General features: G+C 41.3%; 1 protein-coding gene across 1 annotated transcript; it reads left to right on the forward strand.

Moving 5' to 3' along the window:
• The first annotated feature begins 2 nt into the window (after positions 1-2).
• On the forward strand, positions 3-25,856 carry LOC146676600 (protein TANC1-like). Its single transcript, XM_085401218.1, has 11 exons — positions 3-9; positions 594-920; positions 9,149-9,271; positions 11,684-11,965; positions 12,257-12,411; positions 15,694-15,925; positions 16,035-16,201; positions 20,834-21,441; positions 23,532-23,640; positions 23,878-24,000; positions 25,206-25,856. Exons 1-11 carry the CDS (start codon positions 3-5, stop codon positions 25,470-25,472), a joined length of 2,400 nt encoding a protein of 799 aa, XP_085257344.1. The 3' UTR covers positions 25,473-25,856.
• Positions 25,857-26,690: the final 834 nt, after the last annotated feature.

Consider the following 26,690-nt stretch of genomic DNA (forward strand, 5'->3'; position numbering starts at 1 on the left):
TCATGGAGAGTTAGTCCTTTCCTTTGCTTTTAAGATTGTGGTAGGTCGCTGTGTTGGCTCGAGGGGAGATTAAAGGAGTTCTTCTTCTAGAAGAGACACCTGTCTAAACTGAAGGGGTAAAAAAAAATGTCCATGTTTGGTTTTATATTGTTATTCCTGCTCTTTTGCATTTTCCCCTCCGACTAGTTGTTGCAGTTGCAGTTGCTGTTTGCACTGGATGATTCCAAATCATTCAAACGCTGATTCTTAACAATAACAATACATTACGTTCTATAAATCTGTGCAATATTACTTTCCGAGTTTCACGAGTATAGGAAGACGATCGCTGTAAATATAAAATGAGCTTCTGAGAACTGTTGATAGGGCAATCAGCAAAACCACCAAGCCACTCAAAGCTGAAAGTTCCATTACAGCTCGGTGTCTCACTAGAGATTAAGACGGATAAATGTTCATCGCACATAAAGACCATTACTCAGATATATCTTGTGCCTCTTCCCCTCATTTCACCTCCCTCACTTGCTGAAAATCCCTTCTCTCTCTCTCTCTCTCTCTTTTTTTTTTTTTTTTTTTTTTAAATTTAAATCTGCTCTCAGCCACCATCACTAGTTCTTCAGAGAATGATGACCGCAGCGGCTCCAGCCTGGAGTGGAGTAAAGATGGCAGCCTAAGAGGCAGCGGTCGCCATGGCCTGGCACAGAGCGTGCGGGCGGACACCTGCTCTCCTGTGGCCGAAGAAGACTCCAGCAGTGCCACAGCAACACCTGCAGACACCCCATCCAGGACAGACCAGCAGCACCCTAACATATCTGCGGGTGCTCCAGGGCCACCACACCCTCCAAGTCACTCACCTGAGGGACCCATTGCGTACCCGCCACAGACATCAGCTTCCCTCATGATGCCGAGGCCAAACTCTGTAGCAGGTAAGACTCCTTGGTTTTTGAGGTCTTGACATCTGGAGCTCAAGAAGTATACAGGAAATGCTCTGTATACTTTTCATCTGTGACTGCATTGTGTTGCCTGTCAAGATCGTAACCGTGAGATACGACCTGTGCCAGAGGCTGACATGTGGCGTGCCAGAGGCTGACATGTGGCATGTCAGTTTAATCCAAGCGAGTGATAGACACCGAAGAGTGAGAGCATCTGTAGTAGGTTTAGAAGAAATAAGAAGTCAATAGTTCAAAGAACGGACTGTGCTTTTCAGAACAGGAGTATCAAGGCAGAAGTTTGGGATTAGACAGCTGCTGTGTGGTGTGGCTCGCCACTGCCTCGCCATGTCAAACCTAAGCACACGCTCCGGTCTGGCTGATCTGTTCTGCATTCCTGCCCTGGAGCCTCCCTGTTGTGGTTCAGCTTACCATATCCACACAGCTGTCACAGTTGTTGATATTTCCCCCTTCACCCCCTTTTCCCTTATGTCTTTTCACCCATACTATTCCCAGGTCTCCTCATACCTTATTGCTTTTGACCTCGGCCTATTTTTGGTGAATCAAACAGCAGTACGTTTAGCATTTTCCTATATATAATTTTGCCTAAATGCAGTTTGTAGCTAAGCTGACAGTATGAGTCATGTACAGCTTTTATCATCCACTCACTCACCCACCTCCCTTCTTTACTCCTTATCCCATTCAGGGTTGGAGGCGTTGCCTGCAGTTTATCCTAGTGGGGTACGCCCTGGACAGGTTTGACTAGAGATGCGCAGGACCCCCCCCCAAAAATTACCTTTCAAATGCAAAATATTATTTTTTATTACAAAAGACATGATCAAACTTTCCCTCAAGCTGCAGTAAGTTGCAAGATCTTCTCACACTTAGTTGAAAATAAAGTGCTCTGCTATTGCAAAGAGGCACAAAGAATTATACCCAGCTTTCCCTGACATACTTCACACTAGCAACATATTAGCATGTAGCTATAAGTTTGATTGCGACTATTTGCCTGCACCGCCGTGTACATGTTCCGCATGGACATAGACTCGGTGCATCTGTATTTTGACACGTAAGTGAATCTTGAACTAATCAGGAGTATATTTTATGGCTCAAATGTTAATGCAAGCTTATGCTAATGATTTTACTCCATAATTAGCAGGGCTGCCCATGCTTGTTGATAGAATGAATGTACACTTGAATAAACGTTGACGGACCAGAGTGGTATGTTAACTGTAAGGCTGTAGAAACAAAAGAGTGAGACTACATTAGAGTCCAACTCAAAGGAGCAAACAGAAAGAGAAGAAAAGACAAACAGTTTAGAGCACAGATGAAATGTTTGTTACATTGAATTTTGAAAGCAGACAATTCTGCCAGTGAGGGAAAATCACAGCAGGGGCAACCTGGGCTGAGCTGTGAAAAGAAGCATAAAAACATGAGTGACTCAGGTCAAACACCTGGCCTAGACAGAGACGACTCAAAGTTTAAAAGACCTCATGAGACTTTTTCCTCTAGAATCTTCCTTGAATATGTTGTTTTGCTTTACCTCTTTAGTCTGTATGTAGCAGCTGCCAATGTTTTGAAGTTCAGATACTTGACTCCTGCCTCCCTTGGGTTTATTCTTGATGAAATATAGTAACAGTTCCCGTGTGTCTACTTCTAGACTGTTTTCTCTCTTTGATAAAATCTAGTCCCAGTTCCTATTCAACATACCAGAGAAATGCAACTGTGTAATGTCCACTCTAGGCCCTTACAATTAGAAGCAGGTAAGCAATTTAACTTGTGAAGGCAGTAATGGAGTAAGATGGGATGAGGACAAGCTATAGAAGAAGTAAGGAGTAGTACATGGTAGGCTCACGGTACTGATATTTCCTTGCATACCATAGCTCATAGCTTGCGCATGTATTTTACACAGTGGCCACTGCTTTGATATTTTCTGCAGCCCACAGTTGGATGTGTTGTTCCCTGATGATTCTATTGTTCCAAGAGTCCGTACCATTTTTACATCTCATCATTATTGTGTGTGACATAAACCTGGACGGTCCAGGCGCACAGTGGCTCATAAAGATTAACAGACCAGAAAACGTTTGGCTGTTTATGTGTGTTGGTTTGCGTGTGAGCACCGGTGTGCTTGTGTCTGTCTGTCCTCCCAGAGTTTATGGGCTGATGTCATAGTTATGCAGTGTTGCCCTCTGAGACCGGCAGAACACGCACCTTAGATTGGTTCAGGCCATAAATGAAGTTGTCTCATCGCGTCCTTGATGCTCTCTCCCAGGGTTTCGTCACACAGTGTAAAATCTTTCTTGGGGTCACAGCATAGCAGAGACGGCACTTCTGTTCAAGGAAATTGTATTCGGTAAAAACCCCCAAAAAGTAACGAGTCTAAAGAAGCAATGAGAGAAAAGAAGCTACCACGGCGAAACATAATATGTATTCATCATGAGTGCATTCATTCTGTGCCAGAACCTTGGTGACTATTGTTTGTCCTGTGTTTGTGAAACAGCATCTGAGATAATGAGCTGTCTGGTTAATCTATAAATTTCTCTTTATTTTATTGATAGATATTAAATAGGAGCACAGAGATTAAAGGCAGAAGCAAACAAATAATCATGAGTTCATTTAGGGCATAATTGCTTCATGCTACAGTATTGCTATTCGTTTTTAATTTTATCTTATGATTATCTCCACCAAAAAGACAAGGTGCTGGAAACATTCCTCAGAGTGATTGAAATTATGGCATGATATAGTTGCTGCTCATCCATGATGTGAATCTCCTGTTTCACTACATCCCAAAGGTGCTCTATTGGATTGAGATCTGGTGACTGTGGAGGTAGAGTGAGTACTGTAAACTCGTTTTTATAGACAGAAGATGAGTACACTTTGGACACAAGGGATCGACATGGTTAGCAACAATACCCAGGTGGCCTGTGGCATTTAAAACCATGTTCAGTTGGTACTAACAGGCTAAAAAGTGCAGAGAACCACCACCAAGAATGGATCAATGCTTTCATGTTGTTTAAGCTAAATTCTCACCTTAAGCATTCAAGTGTCACAGCAGAAATCAAGACTCACCAGACAGTTGTTTGTAAAATGGCTCGTTGTTGGACAAAGGTCACACTTTCTTAGTGTCAGAGTGTATTTTGGCCATCTGTCTGATGCCGATCAACAGATGCATTGCTGGGCCTCTTGAAGTCTCCGTAATTATGTAGAAGGAATGTCTGCATATTGCTGAGAACTGTCGTTTGCACTGCCTTGATGTTGCATGTAGCGTGGGTGTCCCTAGGTTTTGGTGGGAGCGCCACTTTTTGGTGCCAACATGTCCTGTGACAAATTGCACAAATGTTACAAGAACAACATGAATTCATTTAGATTTGTCTTTAGCAGAGCTTTATATTAGGGATTGTATATTACTGTCCACCTCCTAAAGGAAACTGCTGCTGAGGCAGATTTAAAAGGTTGTTAAAATTGTTACTGATTTTCATCTGGCATCGAAATATTGCATTTAAAGATCTAATACGTGAAATAATCTACGTGTAATCATGTTTACAACAGCTGTTCATTAAATCTAACAAACGTGGCAGGTGCATTGGGTGTAAGATGCACTAAGAGCCTGAAATAAATGGGAACAGCTTTTTCCCGGGCTTCCAGGTGCTTTGTGAACTTCTCTATATCAGTTTCTGTGAAAGTGAAGCCAGTCTGCCCTGTTTCCCCCAAATAGTTCCGTCAAACCAAAAAGCAGTGCTGTGGTAAATTAAACTTGATGTCAAATTTCAGCATCAGGATTAGTAATAAGCACTTGTAAATTAACTCTATGCTCTGGTGTTTTCTTTGTTTTATTATTTGCAATCCACTATTTACATCTATCTGTCGCCTCTATTGTAAGATCTTCTGTATAAACTAGAGTTGTTGATGGAATTTCACCTCCTCTCTGAGGTGATATACTCAGTTTATAAGAATCCTAATTTTGAGTAATTGGAGTTGAGCTTTTTTCTTTTTTCCTCTATAAAGGCTTACAGAGTCAAAGGGCCATATTAGTGTTGGCCACTGGAATTCCATGGTTTTGAAATCTTAGCCTGAGCTGCTTGTGGTTGGGTTTCTCAGACAGGGAGATTTGAGTGAGGGTCACCGTGGCGGAGGAATGGTGCTACAATGCTTGTGTGGTGTTTAGCTATTCAGCAGAGCTTTGTGGTTTGAGACAAAGTCAGGTATGGCGCACTCATTGCTCGCTTGTACTCCAAAGTCATACATTCCTCTGGCAAAGCTCGTGCGCCGGGCTCTCTTCACGAATGATAACGGAGCCAAGACTGTGGACTGCTGACAGGCAAATTCGAGGATATGTTGTTTGTCTACTAAAACACTGATGAGGTAACATCTGAATGCTTTTGTGTTTTATTAGAACGACTAAAATCATCTTAACCTTTTCCACATAAATACAACCTATGATTTAAAGATGTTTGCAAAGGTCACACAGTAATTACAAACTCATAAAGTGGCGTAGCCCTTAAATTTAATAATCTCACACTAATTTATCTCATTTGCTCTCATTTGCTGTCTTTCCCGGTAGTTTCTGAGACCATGTGGTCTATTGTATTGTTTTAGGCTGTGTGATCATGTTTAAAGACATGCCAACAGTGTGTGCGATGTCTCCAGGTAGACACGGGAGTCACTTCTGCTTCTGGCTTCATGTATATATTGATCTGTTTAGTGCAGAGTTTAAAATGAAAACAAAAAGAGGAAAGAAAGCCCATTCATTTTCTCGAGCATGAAAAGGTCGCAGAGACATCTTCTAACGTGCCCTTTTTTCAGAGAATTGTTTGGTCCAGCTGTCACAGCAGGAGAAAAATAAAATCTGTTACAGATCAATCCGTTTGAAAGCCCCTTTTAAAATTGTGCTCGGCACTCCATTGACAGATTAGGGCTTATCAAATGCCCAATCTTAAAAGGAACAGAGCGTTAGCTAACCACAGAGGCATTTATATATATGAAATAGCTTATGGAGCAGTTACAGTGGTGGTTTGTTTTTTTTAAAGTAAATGTTGTTGAGCTTAGCATAAGGCTATGCAATTATTACAATAATAATTATCCCTTAATATTTACCACATCACATTTTGGGTTATTTAGACCAAAATACTCAATTCTGCTCTACAAGGGCCTGATATCCACTTATGAGGACATTATACTGCTACTGTTCTCTCAAAATTTTAAACTAATATCCTCATATGTGGCTCTTATTTTTCAAAAAAAACAAAAATAAGGTTAAAAAGAAAATCTGGTAATTCTTTGTTTTTACATTCATCGGGCCCCAATGTGACCAAATATCAAAGAGAAATTAAAAATGCATGCCGTGGAAGAGTTCGGGTCTTAGGAGTAATAGGCAGACAAATGGACCAAACATCAGTGCGTGCTGATATCAGCCTCTTTGCAAATAAAACAACGTTTATCGATATGAGGGATCAGATTTTCTCATTTGTGTCTGAATGTTCAAACGTTCGTCATGAAAAGCTATTAAGGCATGTTTATACCAGCAAAATCAAACCAAATAAAAGGAAAATGGGTATTTGCATTGGCTATAAGCCGAGAACAGCCAAGAACTGATTTATTCATACAAAATCACAAAATGGGTAAAGTGTAACTGGCTACTATAAAAACAGGAAGATATGTGAAGGGAGTATTTGACTCCCTTCTCCTCTTTAGTAGATTCACCTTGTAAGGAGGCGAGAGGGAGTCAAGTTGGGGAGGGAGGGTGGGGGTGGTTAGAGCAAAGGAGCTCAGTCCTCTTCTCTGTTCTGTCATGGGAAACACAGAACAGGGGGTTTTCAAAGGGCAGATCTGCCCGAGGAAAAAAGAATCCCATTTTCATCAGAATACAGTCTTGACACATTTGTGCAGCTTCAAAGTGACTGCAAGTGCAGACTTCAAGGTATCATATGTATGTTTTATCAATGAGTAGAGGTGAGGAAGAATAGGAGGGAACTCGGGAGTAAAAAGAGGAGAAGAAATGAAGGGGAGGATTTGAGGGATGAGGAGGAATCGTGTGGGAAATCTTGGCCTTGGGAAAAAATGTTGATAACGACTCAACAAAAGAGAAATGTAGTTATGGTGCTGGGTGCGCTGTCTGCCACGGACGTGAATCAAGGAGTCTATGCAGCTATGCAGCTCCTTTAGCAAGTCAAATTCGGTATTACGTGTCTGTTGAATAAAGCTCTACTGTGCTATTTCTTTTATTCCATGCAAAACAAAGAAGGAAGGGGGGAAAATAGACTGACATCTTGCGGCCCTCCTGTGTCAGCATGAGGATTTAGTGGCGATTTGTTGCATAAAGCTGATTTTTCTCTTTATTCTCTTTTGAGTCTTGTCCATACCTCCCACAAAATCCACGTGATACTCTTTGTTGCACTCATTTATGAGTCTGCTGCTTTTTCGCCTTCATTTTTTTCCACATTCCCCTCTTTTAACCCCATCTCTGTGCAGTCTGGATTGTTGATTAATACTGCAGCCGTTGGATAACAAACTTTAATCAACCACTGCGAAGTGAATCTCTTGGTTTTCCGTTTATATTTCCTCTAATATTCTCAATTTCCCCCTCTGCTGCTTGCATACCGAGTTATTTATGTGTGTGTGTGTACGTGCAGCATGTGGACAGAGATGATGTACGCATACGTGTTAAAATTGTAGAGAGGGTGATGCTCTGTTGGAAGGCAGCGCGTTCATTTAGCAAGTGCCTAATGCTGTGGGTGCTGTGACTGACTGAACACTAGAGAGGAAGCAGCCAAGCACTCGGCTCGGCTGCCAGAGTGCCGGCATGGGAGCACCGGGGTGGAGGAATCGCTTTTGTGCCCTCGTCCACTGGGAACACTCTCCAGAGATTTAGCTGTGAGTTTACACCCTGCCTACTTGACTGTATGCCTGCCCAAGTATCTCGTCACTGGGGAGATAGAGAGGGCTTTGAGAATTCCCACCATCCTTCCTTGCTTTGGTCTTAGATGTAAGTAGTTGTAGCTGATGAAAAGTGGCATTTGCTTTACAGCAAAAGGTCTTCCAGGTCATGCGCGTTTGCTTTTATTGTTTTCTTTTCTCTTTGTTTGCAATTCCTTAAGCTTTATCCAGTGTAGATGTTTGTGTATGCACAATGCACTGCAGTAAAAGTAACATCAGGCCCTTCTCCTGTTCCAGTCAAAGTTGCGTTGATGGCAGCTTCCTCAGTTCCCGTTGCCAGCAGACCGGTTTTAATTAGCGGGACATTCCGGAGAGTAAGTTAGCGACCGAGTGAGGGAGTGAAGTGAGCGTTAGTGACAGTCTTTCCCAGCTGATATTGATAAAGAAGAAGAAGAGAGGCTTTGATTCTGCTCTTCACTAAGCCCAGGAGAGCGTGGATCGCAACGGCGATAGCATAGTTGAAAAACGAGCAGCAGTTGGAGGAGAGGCCTCGCCGCACTAATGCACATTTTTATTATGTTAACAGACCGTGTCTTAGACTTCAAATTAAAAGCTGAGTTGTAATCACTGGCTCATCAAGTGGTTTTAATCTGTAGACTAGTAGTTTCAGGAGATATCCTGTGTTTGGGGATGGAAATCATTGCCTGCTTTGAGACTTGTTCTCTCTCTGCTTCAAAATGAAGCTAAATCCTAATGAAATCTCAGTAGATTTGAACTCCATAACAACTCAAGTTGTGATCTGGTTTTAATTAATTTTATTATTTCATTTCACGTCAAATGACTTACAGATATTGTAGTTTGTAGTACACAAAAGTCCTGAGATTACACCTGTGCGTCCTGTAGATTGACAGTGATGAGTGCCAAACCCGCGGTGAAGCATTTCTATAACTCTTTGTAGTTTTATGAAAGGTAAAGGTAATCTGCCCTCTCCGTACAGCCTAGCAGGCGTGCTTGTGGGGATGGACCTCTCATTGCTATATCGTGTCCAGCTGTCAGCTCAAATCAAAGAGAATCGGTGCATATTGCTCTTGACTTTAGAATACTGCTATTCTTCCTGCCACAGTATATGCTGGTAGCTGCTCACACTGCCCCTGCAAATGTCAGAGCGCACTGGCTTTGTTCTTTCCTCACTCATCCACCCTCAGACATGGCATAAGTGCCACAAGGTTTTACTCTAGTGTGTGTTTCTGTCTTTCTCTTTATAGTTGTGATGACAAATGTACTCGGGAGGTACTAGACTGTCAGCTTCACTCTTTGTGTGTGTGTGTGTATGTCTTCTCTCTTGTCTACAGCCACCAGTTCCACAAAGCTTGAAGACCTGAGCTTTCTTGATGAACAGCGCAATACCCCCCTCCGGACATCCATTCGCCTACCCTGGCATAATACAGGAGGAAGGCCCCCTCAGGACGCTAAAGGTGACTGGGCTATTCATACTACTGCTGTAGGCACTCAGGGGAGATATTTGTAAAATAAACGTGTAAAATATCGCAGTACATAGGATAATGTTATGTGGTATGACTCTGAAAAACCCTGAAGTTAATAGGCAGCCAACGGTAGTTCTGAAGTTTCCAAAGTACCACGTCTGAGTGCAGAGCCAACAACAAAACTGTGCAAATACTTGAACACTGCAATGTAAACAATGCAGCACTTATGGGTATTAACATTATCCTCAAAAGCCTTTTTTTGGCTTTTAAATCATGCCTTTTTTCCCAGCTAACTTTTATCTTGGTTATGTGTTTTGAATCCTCTGAGAGATCCTGCAGATTAAATATTTCATGGGAACATGAATTACTGAATAAGTCATCACTGGATATATACTCAGACTATTTAGTCTTCCTTTTGAAAATGTCCTCTTTCATTTTCACTCAGTCTCAAACATGAAGCTGATACATAAGCATATGGTCAGTGGTTCTGAGCAGGTTTTTTCTACATGAATTCGTACATACGCAACAATCTTAAACAATTGGATTCTTTTCTATAAATTTTATGGGAGATTCAGTTCAACTCAATTCAGTATTATTTATGCAGCGCCAAATCACAACAACAGTCGCATCAAGGCACTTTATACTGTAAGGTAGACCCTACAATAACGCATACAGATGAAAACCCAACAATCATATGACCCTCTATGAGCAAGCACTTTGGAAATAGTGGGAAGGAAAAACTCCCTTTTATCAGGAACAAACCTCTGGCAGAACCAGGCTCAGGGAGGGGCGGCCATCTGTAGCAACCGGTTGGAGAGAGAGAAGGAAGACAGGATAACATACATGCTGTTGAAGAGAGCCAGAGATTAATAACAAGTATGATTCAGTGCAGAGAGGTCTATTAACACATCTTGAGGGAGAAAGGTGACTGAAGAAGAAATATTCAATGCATCATGGGAATCCCCCAGCAGCCTACACCTATTGCAGCATACCTAAGGGAGGATTCAGGGTCAGCTGATCCAGCCCTATCTATATGATTTATGGTATTTGTTTTTCAGATTTGGGTGTGATGGCACCACCTTTACCTAAATTTTGCAACAGTAGGTCAACATTTCAGTGCAGTTCATTGCAGTTGTATTCATATATTGCAAAAATCCCAACATGTGCCATCTTAGGAAACTCAACCTAGTACGCTGAGGACCTTACAGTTCTGATTTGAGCAACATTTAGTGACTTCCTTTTTGACTGGGCGAACCCTCCGACAGAACTAGACTCGGGATGAGCAGCACTCGTTTGATTGCCATGAGAGGAGAGTGAAAAGAAAGGGGGAAAAAAAGATGAGAAGGAGAAAAGCTTCAACTGTGGGAGAGAGAATACACAAACTGACATGCATGAACAATAAAATGGAGAAGAGGTGAGGATGTCGGTGCACCATGTGAGGCCTCCTGAAAGCAAAGGCCTGTCGCAGCATAATAAGTAAGGGGTGATTCAGACGTTAGCTGAGCGAGCTTTAACTATAAATCTATGAAAGGTTTTGAGGCTAATCTTAAAATTAGAGATTGGGTTTGGCTCCCAACCCTAAACAGCCAGCTGGTTCCACAGGAGCGAAGCAGCTTTAGCCTCTGCTTGTCATTCCGGCTTAGGATACTGAAAAAGCAAGTCATGGTCATTAGGGGCTTTATATTCAAGAAGATGGATTTGAAATCTAAGGGGATCCAATAAAGAGAGGTTAATAAAAGATAACTCTTTTTCTAGTTCCCGTCGATACTCCTTTTGCTCAAGTTAGAGTTTTTCAAACACTGTACTTATTTTGCTGGTATAGTAGAAGGTGGTGATCATTTCAAGTGTCTCAGAACCAGCTCGTTCGCTTTTTGGTTTCATTGTAGGGCACTAGAAACATAAACAGACCTACACCTGCCAATATAAACACTCTCAACTGCCCCTCCAATTACAATAGGCTTTTGTGAACACAGGCAAACTCGCAAGGTGAAAACACTAGCAGCTAACAGCAGTGATAGTTGTAATGTTGAAAGGTGCATTAGCACTAAAGGTAGCAGTCATTTAGTGATGTTAGTTAACAAGTGTTATGAGATCTAATTAGTGCTGAAGTAGACCAGATAAGAGTCCTCTTTCAGGTCTTCACTCTGATTCCACTTAATTGAAAATGTATCCTCTACAGTGTTCAGGGTTTTTCATGTATGTGGCTCCTTCTGGGAAGAAGAATGCGGGAGATGCTCAAAGCATGTTTGTAGGTTAACTGCAACGGAAAACGATTTATTACAGTAAAGTTTCCAGCATTTAAAAGAAGTAATCATTTGTTAACTTCCCGGAGACATGGGGAAAAAAAATAGAAGTAGTGTAAACAATTTTAATCTGTTTCATTTCTTTTCCCGTTTCCTTCAGCGCGTTTTGCTCCCTACAAACCCGTGGACATCATGCTCAAACCTTTGCTGTTCGAGGTTCCCAGCATCACCACAGATTCTGTGTTTGTGGGCCGAGATTGGCTCTTTCAGCATCTGGAAGATGTCCTGAAGGCCGGCGAGTCCACAGAGAACCATGGTGCTGTGGTGGTGGGCAGCGTGGGGTATGGGAAGACGGCCATCATCTCCCGACTTGTGGCGCTGAGCTGCCATGGAGGACGCATGCGTCAGATCGCCTCCAACAGTCCCAGCGCCTCCCCGAAAAGTAATTAGTTTTAGTATTTGCCTTTGGATGTGAGCACTACATTAACTGCTCGTGTTTAGCTAATGTTATTATAATTTCATTTCAACATTAGCTTGCAAAGTGTGGGAGGGAAGTAATTATATATTCGTTGGCAATATAAAATCAAGTTGACTAATATTACATTTACCTTACAAAAGAATGCCCTCACACACAACTAATGTTATTAATGCTAGCATATACATATATAGAGAGATGTTAGTTTATATTAATGTAATAACTTTATATATTGGTGACCATGTGCATGTCTTCCAGCTGGCCCAGGACAAAGCACAGAACTTCCTCTCAGCCAGCCTCCACAGCCCACTCCACCATCCAGTGCTGCCAACACACTGAGGACCAGCAGTTGCCCAGGAACTCCCGAGATGCAGCGGCACAGGGAGGAGGCTGTCAAACGCCTGGCTGCAAAGGTGCGCCTTTCAACATCTAAGAGAGCTCACAGTAACAAAGAAGCAGGAATCAAAGAAGCTGAAAAAAGATTGCACTAGTTATGGTGGTGTTTACTCAGGGAAAAAATGTTTGGTGTGTGCACTGGATCAAAAAAAGTAATTTTAACAATTTTCAACAGTGAGTAGATTATTTTTTGTTTTTGATGGATGGATTTGTTGTTTCTTCCTTTCTTTTTAAAAAAAAAAAAAAAAAAAAAGGAAAAAGAAGGAAAATCGACCAAAAAGCATCTCAGGTTTTACCAAGTACTTCTACAACAGCTTCAGTCTGACTTCTGAAAACTCCTCTTTAATAGTGACCACAGATAATTGTGATATATTCTGTTGAATGATGCATAAAATTATACATAACAATAAGGGTAGGTTGCAGTTTACTAGTCAGTGATTAGAACCTCCTCAGGGAGCAACAACCCACAGCGAGCCCTGTCAGCCATGACCTGAGAGCACAGAATGTAAACACACACCAACGTCAAACAGAGCCAGCTTCATCAATATTAGACGTCATTTAGGAATTTACAAACATCAACACACGTTTCAAATAGCAACACCATTTATCTAGGCGGCTATCAGTTATACCGACATGTATGGCACTACTACTGCTTAATTACTGGTTGGTATCCGTTCCTGTGTCAACTTCAAATAGGTGCTTAAATATATTGTAAGGCCGCCTGTTCAAGTGTTGAACTGGGATGTTTGAACATGATAAGGATCCTCAAAATTCCATGAAGCGGAGCAACACTGACTACTGAGGACAGTGCTTACTTTTTTGACAGATGAATATTCCATCTGTTGATTTTTCTGGCGTTACAAGGATCGCAAAATAAAGTCTAAATACTGCCTCTCTGGGAAGTTTACGTGTCAGCGCTGTTGAGCAGAAGATTAAGTGTTTTCTTGTATAAGCTTGTCAACATTTTTCACAAGATATAAAGTACTGCACGGTAACAGCTTTACATGTGTTCTGTTACTCCCCCACACCGTCAGTAACATTGTTAACCACTTGTCTGTGACCGAAACCCCCCCCCCCCCCCCCCCAAACATGCATACCAGACACTGAGCATATTTCTGCACATCTTTCTCTTTCAGACTTGTGAAGTGGACAGACAAGTCCTCGATGTTTCACTTTAAAATGTTCCTCTCTCGATGCACGCCGACTAAGCAGTGTGCGGTTTTTGCCTACGACTCTTTTATTTTAGTTTTGGAATTGTTCGCTCTGTTTCCACTGAAATTTCTCTGTCGATTTTTCACTCCCGCATCTTTACTCGCACCACCTCTTCTTGTGTTGCTGAGGGTTCAGTCACATAGCAGGTGCACGTTCACTACATTTTGGAAATACTGCTTGCTAAAAGCACCATTTGATGACTTTGGCACTGCTATTGCCTTGTAGCAGGTCTAATAAAGATGATTGGGGGCCACCGGGATTCAGAGAAGATTTGTGATCCACTGTTGTAGTCAGTTGAGTTTGAATAGTGCTGTGATGGTAGGTTGTAAGGTAATTTAATAGGTGGCAGCTTTGTGAAGGACTTTCTCAGTGGATGTGACGTCTCCTACTGATTCTGCTGCGTTTAATGGTACTGATTACAACCTGTTGTCCTTCTAACACCTTTAGAATTTAATACTCTTATCCTGTCAGGGAGGCCTCCTAATTAGTGACCCTGTCAAAGGGGACAGTTCATGCACCAGACAGCTAGGGTAATGCAGTGAGCTTCATGTAAATGTCTGTGAAACTCAAGCAGTATCTCTTGAGCCAATTATGGTGAAAAGTGTTTCCAATAGGCGCCTTCACAGGGGCTCTGTTCCTGTGATGTGTGATGCAACGCTGAGCAGCTTCTGTCAGATTCTGCCAGTGCTTTTTTAATCATTGATTTAAAAGTGGTCTCATAACAGGAGCACTGAGGCTACTACCCTTTCTGCTTTATTCTTATTATCGAGACGTGCCTTTAGGTAACATTTCTGAAAATGCATTTATTGTTTTGCCAGCAGATGAGCTACCGAGGTTTGACTGCAGAGCCTTGCATCATCGTGTGTCGAGATTCGTATTGCTCATTGATGAGGCGGTAGTCTGCGTGACTTGTATGCTAAATTAAATCATCACTGCAGTAGGGGGCTTATTAAGAGTTGTGTTCATGCACACAGCAGGTTACTTGACTTTGTACAATAATAGGCATTCAATATATCAGTTTCCCTCTTTGTTATGTCACATTTGTGATGAAGCTCAAAAAACGCGTGACGCAAAAATGACAGAAAGGAGTGTTCGGACTTCTCTCAGACGTTTGCTGCTTTTAGGCTAAAGCATAACATCAGAGAAAAATTCTGGTGGTCGTGATTTTTGACAGTTTCTGGAGAAGATGTGAATCAGTGGTTGTGTTATTGTTTCAGTTGGTCCATCTTCTGACTGGATGTCACATGTTTTCCTTACTAAAGATGGGTTATATACATCCAGGGAGTTCAGCTATAATTTTTAAAATCTTACCTCCCTCTTTTCTAATTTGCGCTAGCTTTAATTGTGCCTTTATTGGCATGTGAGTTATATGTTATTATTTGAAAAAGAAAGAACCATAAATATGCATTTAGATCTGTGCTGTGGGGAGAAGTTTGGGTCCAAAACATTTATTGATGCTAAATGTTAAAAAAAAAAAGTCTCATATCTTGAGGCTTTAGTCATTTTTCTAGAAGCTGGTCATCGGTTTTCTGTGGAGAACTAAACAGCAACAGCTGAGGTTGAGCCGTCAGAGGAACCGATCACCTGCTCCTCCTCCTGTGGGCCTGGAAGTGTGTCAGCTCCTCCAGGTTGGACTGTAATTAGTACAGTCATCTTCCTTCTTCTCCACCTCTGTCCCTACATTTTCCTTTTAAATCAGACCTCCTTTGAATGCTGCGGAAACCTGCTCAGGTACAGAAGATTCTACCTTTAGATATCCACCTGGGATCTACTCACTTCTTTTTATAGCTTTTCATCCGTTGCCCAATCTCTTCATCATCCCTTCTGTGTGAAATAATGAAAGGATAAAATCATGTCTTTGACATTGTAGAGATAATATGTAGTTTTATGGAGGCTTGTTGGTATCAAAAGCCTCACTTACTTACTTTGTCATGGTAGTTTTTCAGTCACCAGAGATGTTGGTGTTTGTAAACGCTTTAAAGTTATCAAATGTACCCATCAGTCAGTGAATCATATTTTTAATTCTTCCTGATTCTCAAAAAGCAATGGCTTCACTCGCGTTTGTTCTCGTTCCTTTTGTCTTCCAGGTGGTGGCTTATCATTATTGCCAGGCAGATAACACGTACACTTGCTCGGTCCCAGAATTTGTGCACAGCATCGCAGCCCTTCTGTGCAGAGCTCATCAACTGAGTGCGTACCGGGAGCTGTTGCTGAAAGAGCCCCACCTCCAGAGCATGCTCAGTCTGCGCTCCTGTGTCCAAGACCCCATGGCTGCTTTCCGGAGAGGAGTCCTGGAACCGTTGGCCAACCTTCGGAAAGGTAAAACACTGTAGTTGTATATTGCACTATTTCATTTTCATCGTGTATGAGACCACTAATCTCATTTCATAGTATTTTAATATTAATTTATTTGTAAATGTCTTTGCAGAGCGAAGGATTCCAGAGGAAGATTACATAATCTTAATAGACGGGCTGAATGAAGCGGAGTTCCACAAACCAGACTATGGAGACACCATTGCATCCTTCATCACAAAAATCATTGCCAAGTTCCCCTCCTGGCTAAAACTGGTTGTCACTGTTCGAATCAACTTGGTGGTAAGAAAGAACTTATAAAGCATGGCTCTGAGTTCACTCAGATGACAAAATATTCACTGTTATAATCACCTCGAGTCAGAATTACAGATGTCACATTATACTGGTGATGAGTTTTAGTTTTAAAAAGTTTATCACTCTTTCTTCCCTCTCGGTAACTACTCTGCTTATCCGCACACTTTACGGCTGATTAAAGTAACTACTGCTAATGGCATTCACTCTTCTGTTGCTGCAGCTGCTTCTCTCACACACTCAGAGACTCGCTTCCCACAATGAACTCACACAGGTGCAGTTTGGCTGTTACACTGTTGAGTGAAGTACTGGATACAGGCAAGCTGTTAAGGGCTTGATTCTTAACTTAATTACCAGTTTCGTGTCTGCTCTTATCCTCTACTATCTGCTTTCCAAGCGCTCTGAGCTGAAGCTTATCAAAAAGTTTGAACACTCAAGACTTCTGTTGTTATATTTTTTTATACAAATTGAATGAAATTTGCACAGGCTGGTTTAACTAAGCATCTTTAACTAAGTGCTTTTACAGTCTTACCTTTTAATATATTTTAATGTTATTAGTGCTAGTTTTCACTTACTTAATATACTGTATTTTTCGGACCATAAGGCGCACCGGATTATAAGGCGCATTAAGCGAAACAAAACAGTCAGATAAGTCAACTCATTTTTCTTGCTTCCTCCAATCCACATTGATTCATAAATGCTGAATTCTCTTGCAGCTGCTCTATTCCCATGTTGTTGCAGCATATTAATGACTAACCTTTGTATTGTGGATGGATTACCTCAGTTGTTCTCCTGATTGAAGTTTGGTCCGTTTACAGCATCCCGCCATGCGATTGCATTTGTCCCTAACCCTCGGGAACCCTCACATTAACTTTTATGAGTGAAAAAAAGTTAGCCTTCATCCTCTAGCTTCACTGTGTTTATGTTATGCTAACATAGCTGTGTCGCTAGCATATCATTTTATACCAGCTAGCCAAGCTTCAGTAACCCTATAAATGTCACTGCTGTTTAGTTTTCTGTCTTCATTTATGTCGAAAGGGACGGCAGAGCTGTACATTTAAATTTTTTCAGAAATCTCTTAGTCATGTATATCATGTTTAGGTGGAACTAGTGAGCTAACTTCTAACTCCGTTAAATTTAATAAATTTTGTTTTCATGGATGCTTGGATGTTGAACTTAATAGTTACACCTGATAAAGCATCAACGCTGTCGATTTTTGAGAAAATTAAAGGATTTTAAGTGCGGCTTATAGTGCAGAAAAAAAAAGTATGCCGGTTGTAGCCAACAGTCCTCCTGCACTTACAGTTCACACTGGCCCTGTTTCCCAATCCATAAAACACTGTAAAACACATTTATTGATTTGTTGACCAGAACATTTCATATCCTAAATCGGAAAATCTAACACTGTGGCAACCCTAGAAAAGAAATGAATCAAAATTCTCTCATTTTAACAAATGTCTAGCTGGACATGCCGTCACCTCTCTAGGCACTCACTCACTGTCACCAGACCCTGCACATTTTTACATTTTGACAAGTGTTTCCTGAGCTGCTCCCGCTTGTTATTCTACTCTTTACAGAGTCAGGCATATCCAGCAACATTCAGGAAAGAATTGAGACACATGACCTGCAGGGCAGGAGAGAGATGAGTCAGTCACTTTGAGCTGACACTAGGTTGACCAGTTCCAGAAATGCTATGGACTTGGATTAAATTCACGCTGCTGACAACTGAGGCTTTGACACTACTGATGAACTACATGAAAACTTATTTTCCTTGCTGGGGGAAAAAAGAAAGCACTGAGCCTTGGATAATAATGTGGTTTTTGATTGACATCTGGAATTTGAGTTATTATTGCTCAGTCAGAAGCCAGGGTCGAGTGTTGTCCATCAGTGTGGGCTGTACTATATAGTGAATTCAGCCTAGCTATTAAGAATTCAGGCAAGGCCCTGTCAGTGTGGTGAATCAATATATTGTAGCGCTGATATTTTGTATTCACCTCTTATGCTCTTCTATTAATGCATTAGAATTGGTTTTTTGACGTGGAAAGATGTTCCAGGTGACTGCACTTAAAGTAATACATTTCGACTACACTGCAACATCCATCCATCCATCCATCCATAAGCAGAACACTGCAACATATGTGTTGTAATGTCTTCTGACAAAGTGAAACAGTGTTTAATGAGAGGGAGTTACTGTTTGTGTGAATTTGCTAGGGTGACGTTTTTAGCCACCTGGAGGCTGGCAAAGCAAGAACAGCAACAACAACAAGGTTGCAGTCGGTTATCGGAGATGTGTTTTTGTTGTCCGTGTGGTAGATTTCATAGTAACAACTGTGCTGGAAAGGAAACGTGTGGTTTAAGGCATATGTAACAGTAGCTGTTTTTTTTATAACCTCTGTTAGTGAATCCTGTGCACATGCTGGTCTGTGGCAAAGGATAGCACATTGTTAACCATGCCATATGTGTCTTTTACTTTCTTGTAATCATATTTTTCTTATTATATTTCTGTTTTGTTCACATTCCCACTGTAACCACTTAGCAGTTGTCTGCAGTAATGAATCAAATGGCACTGTTGTTTTAATGGGAGCTATATGACGACTTCGCATGTGAAAACCTCGGAGTCGGTTTGACAATGTTTTTGTAAATCAGGCTCCTATGATGTTCAGTAAGTTCCCTTTAAGTGCAATGGAAAGGCTGTTAGTCACTGACTGAAAATGTCTAATTTTCCAAAAATGTAACAGAAGTCAGTTAAATAGTTTTTAAGAGAGTTGGCAGTCTTTTGCAGAAAAACCCTGTATGTCCTCTCTTTTTATTGTTTATTTTTTTTTGGGGGGGGGGGGGGGGGTACGAGTCCACATATTTGGGTAAGATGCAGGAAATGGTTGCAAAATCACAAAGAAATTCCAAAATTGAATTCTCTATGTCCGGTGGGACGTGATGAGAAATATTACAAAAGCAGAATTCAAAATGAAAACAATGAACAAACAGGGCTGCGTACAACCACATGCCATGACACATAACGACAGCACAATGCTTAATAACAGAATTAATGATAAACTGAAGATATTCTACGATAACTGGACCATGCACAGCATTCAAAATAAAATAAATAGAGAAATAAATACAGTAAATAAAGAAAATGTATATAAAATGTTGTTTGGACATGATGGTTGTCAGTCCTGCTCCATGCAATAGACTATAATGACCATACACTTGCATTACTCAAAGGTTCTTGAAACTGAAATATGAGCTAATGATGATGGTTCCTACTTCCTTCAAAAGTTTTTAGAGCAAGTTCCTACAAAAGATCAAAAGCACAAACTGTACGCTCCATGCTGTATTCTCATACCGTTTCCCCTAACATTAAAGCTCTGGACACAGCAGTCAGCAGCATTGCCATTCAGTGCAGACAGTGGTTACATTCGGCTTTGTAAGTTATCTGAACCATTTGGCCATCATTAATATGCAAAAGCCATCGGTAAACCTGCGTCTGTGTGTGTATGGCTTTGCTATCTAAGCTTTCGGCTACAAGTTCAGAAACTCTGCAGCTTAGTGTTTGTATAAGCTGCAATTTAGCTTGAAATTGGAAGCACTAAATGATCGACTTTAAAGCATTATCACTTCATACTTGTAATATTATGCGTGTACATTTGTACTTGTCGCTTGTACTCAGGTGTCTCTTGCAAAAAACCCCTCAGTGAATAAATAAAGCTTATCTGCTTTACTGCCCGACTAACTCGGGGCATAGCAAAAATGAATCATAGAAGAATAATCAAGATAGCATTGTTAAGACAAGAAAATATGAAGGCATGAAATGTTTCTTATTTGCAGACAGAATCAGAGTTGTGCATAGAGATGAAATTGTCACGCTATTGTTTTGTGCTTTGAACAGACAAATAGCATCTCACCTCGGAGGAAGGGTTCGATATATTGGCCCTTGCCTGCTAGACTAATATCTGGACAATCTCTGAGGTGTTGTTTGCACCCCCTCCCCCCAATCTTGTGGATTGTGTTCGGTATGTTTTATTGAGCGTGTGCATACATGTGCTTGTGTGTGTTTGTCTGTTTGCGCTGCCTTCTCATGATGAGGGAGAGGAAAAATGTTATCTTGCGGAGGCAATGTTTCTCTAGCCTCAGACAGGCAGAGGATTGGAGGATTAAGGTGCATTGATTTCTCCAACCCCTGGGACACAGATTGAAATGTGAGCCCTAGTTCAGACCTCTGCTTGCCCGCTAGCTACCATCCCATCCATCCCCTGCCTCTTAATACTCAGTTTCCCCACTCCTGTTTTCCTCACAGCCACATTTTGAACAGTAACAAGTGTCTGCTTTGGCCTGATAGCTCAGCATGCTTGCTTCCCCACTGCTCAAAGAAACTCTTCTGATAATACACGTACACAGGCAGATTTTGTTTTTCTTAATGGCAGCTCAGGATGCAAAGAATATTTTTGCTTTTAATTAATTAAATTATTTATTTATTGGCTGTGGTATTGAGTAATACAGCTGTGTCTGTAATGCAAACACTGCACCAAATTACTTTTTTTCATGCATTGACACTTTAATAGTACATTGAAGCTCAGATGTATGTTTTTATGTCACGCTCTGTCTTTATCTTGTCTTCAATAGGAGATCACCAGCCTCCTGCCCTTCTCCAAAATCTCCCTGGATGACTTTTCTGACAACAAAGAGATCAGCAATGACCTCAACGCATATATCCAGTATCGTATCAACGGCAGCAAGGACATCATGAACAATATTAGCCTGAACGGCAAGGCCGATCCTATCACAGTCGGCAAGCTAAGTAGCCACCTGATCTCCCGCAGCCAAGGGTCCTACCTGTATCTCAAACTCACCCTGGATCTGTTTGAAAGAGGCCACCTCGTGATCAAAAGTGCCAGTTACAAAGTCGTGCCTGTTTCACTGGCAGAACTGTACCAGTTACAGTGTAACATGAAATTCATGACCAATTCAGCCTTTGAGCGCTCACTGCTGATCCTCAACGTATCGCTCGCCTCGCTGCACCCCCTGACTGACGAGCAGCTGTTCAACGCCATCAACGCGGGGTTCGTCCAGGGGGAGCTACAATGGGAGGACTTTCAGCAACGCATGGAGCTGCTCTCGTGCTTTCTCATCAAACGGAGGGACAAGACGCGCATGTTTTGTCACCCTTCCTTCAGAGAGTGGCTGGTGTGGAGAGCTGATGGAGAGAGTACGGACTTCCTTTGTGACCCCAGGTCAGTTTTCTGCTAATGCAATAACTTCGCAGCTCTCAATTTGGTTTGCAGGCTTCTGTAATGCATTTAGAGTTTGCGTATGTTTCAGTAATGCATTTAGAAAAGGTTCTTGAATTGCACAAATAGGCATGTAGGACAGTAAGAAAAGTACAACTAATGCTGCAGAATAATATGATAAACGTGTCTTCATGTGAATCAAGTTTTGCATCTCAGAGTGCTTCTGAATTAGTTGTTTTAGGTCTCTGACAGCTTTAATCATGCCTAAATTTGGTGTCCATCCTGTCGGTTGTCACAAAGTTCTTACCTAAAATGTTTAAAGCAGTGTCCTGCTTATTTCCGGTCCTCAATTTTAATGCAGGAGAGCAGAATTTAACGTGGGATATGTCTGCAGAAGGGGAGAATAGCTGGCTCTGGATGTATTAGAGGCAGTAATTCAGTGTTTTTCTTCACATATCTGCGCAGAAATCGGTCCATAATAAACACTGCAGACTGCACCAAAGCTTCCATTTGTAAATAAACCCCTTTAGTCAGCAGTTTGCATACGCAGCCCTGCAACATCATAGATCAGATTTCAAGCAGGCTGTTTCACTTCTTCGAGTCATCTTCTCTTGCATAATGACTCCATTGCATAACATTTGTGAGAATGTGAGAATACAGCTGTGGAAGTGAAGCATGTTAGATTAATGCTCGAATCTTGCAACAATGACATTCAGGCTTCACTGAATGTAATTTGAGATTTTGCAGAAACATTAGACTCCCTGAAGTCCTGTTTGTTGGTGTCAGCTTGTTGCATGCCAAAGTCTTTCCTTTGTCTCGGAAAAAATACACACGGCATGCAGAAAAAAAATTGAGTGTGAAGTGATGTGATGATGTGAGCATTTACAGACACATCACAGCACTAAATTCATTAGCACAAGGCCTGTTTGCGACGTACAGCACATTCAAAAGGTCATCTCAGAATGCACCTTTGATACAGTGAAGCTGTTTGTAATAAAGCAGCACCTCTGCAGATAAATCCTGTGCTCTTTTGGAGCTGTCAGGATTCATCCGAGTTCAGATGCCTGACTGCAGACTTCACCCTCATATCAAACACATCGATTCTCCTTCCACTGCCTCTCCCCGGTCTGAATTGTTCACATGTGCTGGTACCGTATTATAATTGTCAAATTTCAAATAACAAGCCACACCAGCGTTGTTAGTGGATTACTCGCTCCCTCATCTGCTTGTTTGCAACCCACTAATTTGCGCTGCTGTTGGCAGCTTGCATTGGTCATCGGTAAAATGAACTGCTGCGTGTGTGCTCATGAATTTGTGCTTTGTTAGTAGATCACCCGCACAACTTTTGACTCCTGATCAGTGCTTTTTTTTTTTTTTGTTGTCTTGCAGCCTCACACTGATTTGCCCTGTTTTAATAAATAGTGCTTTTTGTGAGGGAGGGGGGGTACTGACCTATGCATTTTGCAGATATTGCATGTTGCAATGCGAGGCAGGCTTATCTCTTTTAGCAGTACTTGCAGTGCTTACCTAATTGAAATGCTGGAGCCACACGCAAATGAGAGATTTCAGTCATTCACACTTCATAAATTGAATGATGTCACTTTTTTCCTCCCTGTTGCTCACCTCTGCTCACACGGCGATGCCTCCAAACGGACAAGAGCTGAGCTTCGTATTCTGGTCATTCACAGCCTTCCAGCTCCATCATTAAAAAAACAAAGGCTTGTAGTCTGGCGCAGGAGATGCACAGAGAGACAAAAGCCTCCTGCACTGCCTCTCTGTTTGTGCCTGGGCACAACTAGAGAGGATTTTTATCCAGATCAAAGGGATTCGCAATCATGCATGCCTTTTTAATGAAGTTCTGCATTAATTAGTGCCTCAGTGACACTCTTCCCCCCTGTTGTTCAGAGGGTCATTGCCAAACATTTTTAGCTTATTCACACTAGCTCCAGAATACAATAGTTCTCCATGACAGTGCCAGGCTCCTCGTCATCAGCAGAATGAATCAGTACTTTCATGTCGTTTGAAGCAGAGGAACAATCATTCCTACTGTTGACGACTGAGTATCCTATCTGTTCCCTTGTTTTCTAACCCAGGACTGGTCACGCTCTCATGGCTTTCATGTTATCGCGCCAAGAGGGGAAACTGAATCGGCAGCAGACAATGGAGCTGGGACACCACATACTCAAAGCACACATCTTCAAGGTATAGATGTGGAACCTACGTGGTCTATGCATTCATCTTTATTTGAAATCCATCCCTTGCAGGAATTTCTTGGTGTTCACTTTCTCTTGATTTATGCACTGTGACAATGGTTCACCAGAGGATAAGCCGTGGGATGTGGAAAGCAACATTGACAGCTTATGCCCCTCAGATTCGCTGGTTTTTACATATGTGTGTTTGTGTATTTACTCATGCATTTATGCATCGGCGTGCGTGCAGGGTCTGAGCAAGAAGACAGGCGTGTCATCCAGTGTCCTTCAGGCTCTGTGGATAAACTGCAGCACTGACGGCCTTTCTGCAGCCCTGGCCTCCCTGAGGAACCTCTACACACCTAATGTCAAGGTAAGCCTTTGCTTCAGGTTTGCTCCTGCGCGTCTGTTGAATGCAGAACAATCGGCTTATTAGCTAACGATGAAAAAAACACATTATTGATAACCTGAAATGCCTAAATGCAACAGGTTGCTTTTGTTGAAATGCAAAGTATAAGCTTCTTGAGGGGATATAGGAAACCTTTAAACACTATATATTAAACACACAGTATATGTATCCAATTTTCAGCATTTTCATAACCCTTTTGTTACATTGGAGTAATATAATCATATACACTGGTTAGGTCATTTTAAAGCAAATGCATCTCAGAAATAACTGCAACTTTCTTTAGATTTTAGTTACACTTTTAATCCCCGAATGTTGCTCCACGCAGAGAATGTTTTATTAATAACCGCTGTCCTTTTATATTGTTAATGTGTCCAATTATAATTTGACAGGTAAATGTTAATAAGCTTCGCGCACGAGCCAACTTCCTGTGTACTGCTTTTCAGTCGTGTTTCGAAGGACGATAATCATTTGGCCTTTCCTGGAAAGGCTGTTCTGCCAGCATGATGCATTCTGGCTCGAAGAAAAATTATCCTCCGTACTTCTTTGCCGTTAGTGTTATTGTTTCAGAGGGCGTTCCATCACCTGGTGTCTGTTTGTGAGTTATTGTATAAATGTGTAGTATTAGTCAAACAGACATTTACAAAATGACCTTATTCTCTCCTCTGGGGGAGGGGTGGGGGGGTTAATTATGCTACAGAGGATCCAGAAAATAACACACACTTTCATCTCCTGTCGTCAAACACTCATTTCACTCTTTGGTTTTGTTTGACTAGGCCTTTATTATTGATTTACTCGTAATGAAAGCGAATACCACACTTGATAATTGCATTCGCTAGAATGTGGCCGTTTCATTTGCCGTCTGAAAAATCTGAAGATGAGAATAAGAAGTTTGATCTCTGTATGAGCCATAAAATGAGTAATGGAAACAATTCTGCTGCTCAAACATGGGTGGTAGTTCACATTTTTAAGTGTATAATTTAGCCAATAAAGAGTAAAATAGTTAAACAGTCATCTCTTCTTAAGAGAATAACATTTATTTTTAATTCAGATTTCTTTCACCTTTAAGTACAGGTGATAAAAAATTCACTTCTTTGCAAAGACCTTGAAATAAATATTCAAACGTGAATGCTTTCTGCATTTTTTATTTATTTTTTTGCTTGTATGATCAGGTAAGCCGTCTCCTGATGCTGGGAGGGGCAAACGTGAATTACCGCACAGAAGTCCTGAACAACGCACCAGTGCTTTGCGTCCAGTGTCACCTCGGTCACCAGGAAATTGTCTCACTGCTGCTCGAGTTCGGCGCCAGCGTGGATGTTGTTTCAGAAAACGGCATGAGCCCCCTCTGCTTCTCAGCTGCTGCAGGACACTTGGGACAAGTCATGCTGCTCTGTAAAAAGGAGGCTAAGGTGAGGACTTTTCATATTGTGACTACTTGACAACTCTACTGATGTAGTTTTCTTGTGATCATAGACATTTGGTTTCATTTGGCCATCTTTCTGGATTTCTGGCTTTTTCATATGCAGGGTTTGTATGGGTGCTTGAAATCATTAAAAAAGGCTTGAATTTAAATATTGTCTTTTCAAGGTTTGAATAGTGCTTGAATTTTAGATGTGGTGCTTAAACGTGGTTGAAACCATATTTCATTCACCACAAATAACTGAATGAGTCACAAAGTGTGAAAGCAAAATTTCTCCATCTGGTCTGCCTTGCACCTCTGCGTGCCAGTCTGTTTCAATGTGTGACCCCGCCCTCCCCCTGGGGATGAGTGCACTAACTTGACGTTGCTGTTTTAATGAGTGTTTGATGGAAAACGACACTGGTGGAATTTGCACTCTGAGTCACATGACAGGTGAGTCCTAGTAAATAATTTTCGAGTATGTGTACATAACACATGCTAATTTTAAAACTATTATTATTATTTTGCTAGCTATCAAACGTGCTGGAGAAATGCACTGAGTGTGATAGTACAGTAGTTGGTTATGGCATGGTGATTTATGGTATATGCTGTAAACATAGCTAACATTACTTAGCAGTAGCAGTAATGTGAGTTACTTCACTCAAGTAAAAGCTTTAAACGTTAGTCTGATACTTAACTAGCCAACTTGAGGCTTAAGGGAATAATGGTAATAAGAGGGACTGATCCATATGGGCACAGAGAATAGCCACTTTTTGTGGTACTGAAGTTCCCGGGCTTTCATTCAAAATCTGTTTATCGTGAGCACCCACCCATTAAACATAAAAATTATAAATAGCTTCAAGCTATTTCAAGCTATTGATGCCTGTGGGCACTATCAGCCACTGAGACAACAGACAAATTTTAGTGTTTTAATGAATGAATATTTCATACATTAAGGCTGCCTGTTTATTTAAGAGAGGTGAACAATACATTATAATTATACATAATAATATCACAGATGATAGACTAAATAAATAGATTTTACTTAGATGCTTGTTCATTCTTAAAGTCTTATATGTTGAATTGAACTGAATGTCATCTGTTCAAAGGCTCTCCCAGTCAGTGCTGTTCTCCATGCCTGTCTTACTGTACATGATGTTATTAGCACAAACACTTTAAAAGTTACTGTGACTCAAACATAGAAAAATAGATTTTTTATTTCCCTCACCTAATTTTTAAAAGTATTTTATAGCATATA

Source organism: Rhamphochromis longiceps, linkage group LG3 (genome assembly GCF_057381845.1).
Source record: "Rhamphochromis longiceps isolate RC_006_pf linkage group LG3, R_longiceps_female_GT1.1, whole genome shotgun sequence".
Classification (NCBI taxonomy): domain Eukaryota; kingdom Metazoa; phylum Chordata; class Actinopteri; order Cichliformes; family Cichlidae; genus Rhamphochromis; species Rhamphochromis longiceps.

Coding starts and splice junctions, on each gene's coding strand:
- LOC146676600 (XM_085401218.1), top strand. Junction 921..9,148: donor GAGGCCAAACTCTGTAGCAG/GTAAGACTCCTT, acceptor TCTTGTCTACAG/CCACCAGTTCCACAAAGCTT. Junction 15,926..16,034: donor GTTGGCCAACCTTCGGAAAG/GTAAAACACTGT, acceptor ATGTCTTTGCAG/AGCGAAGGATTCCAGAGGAA.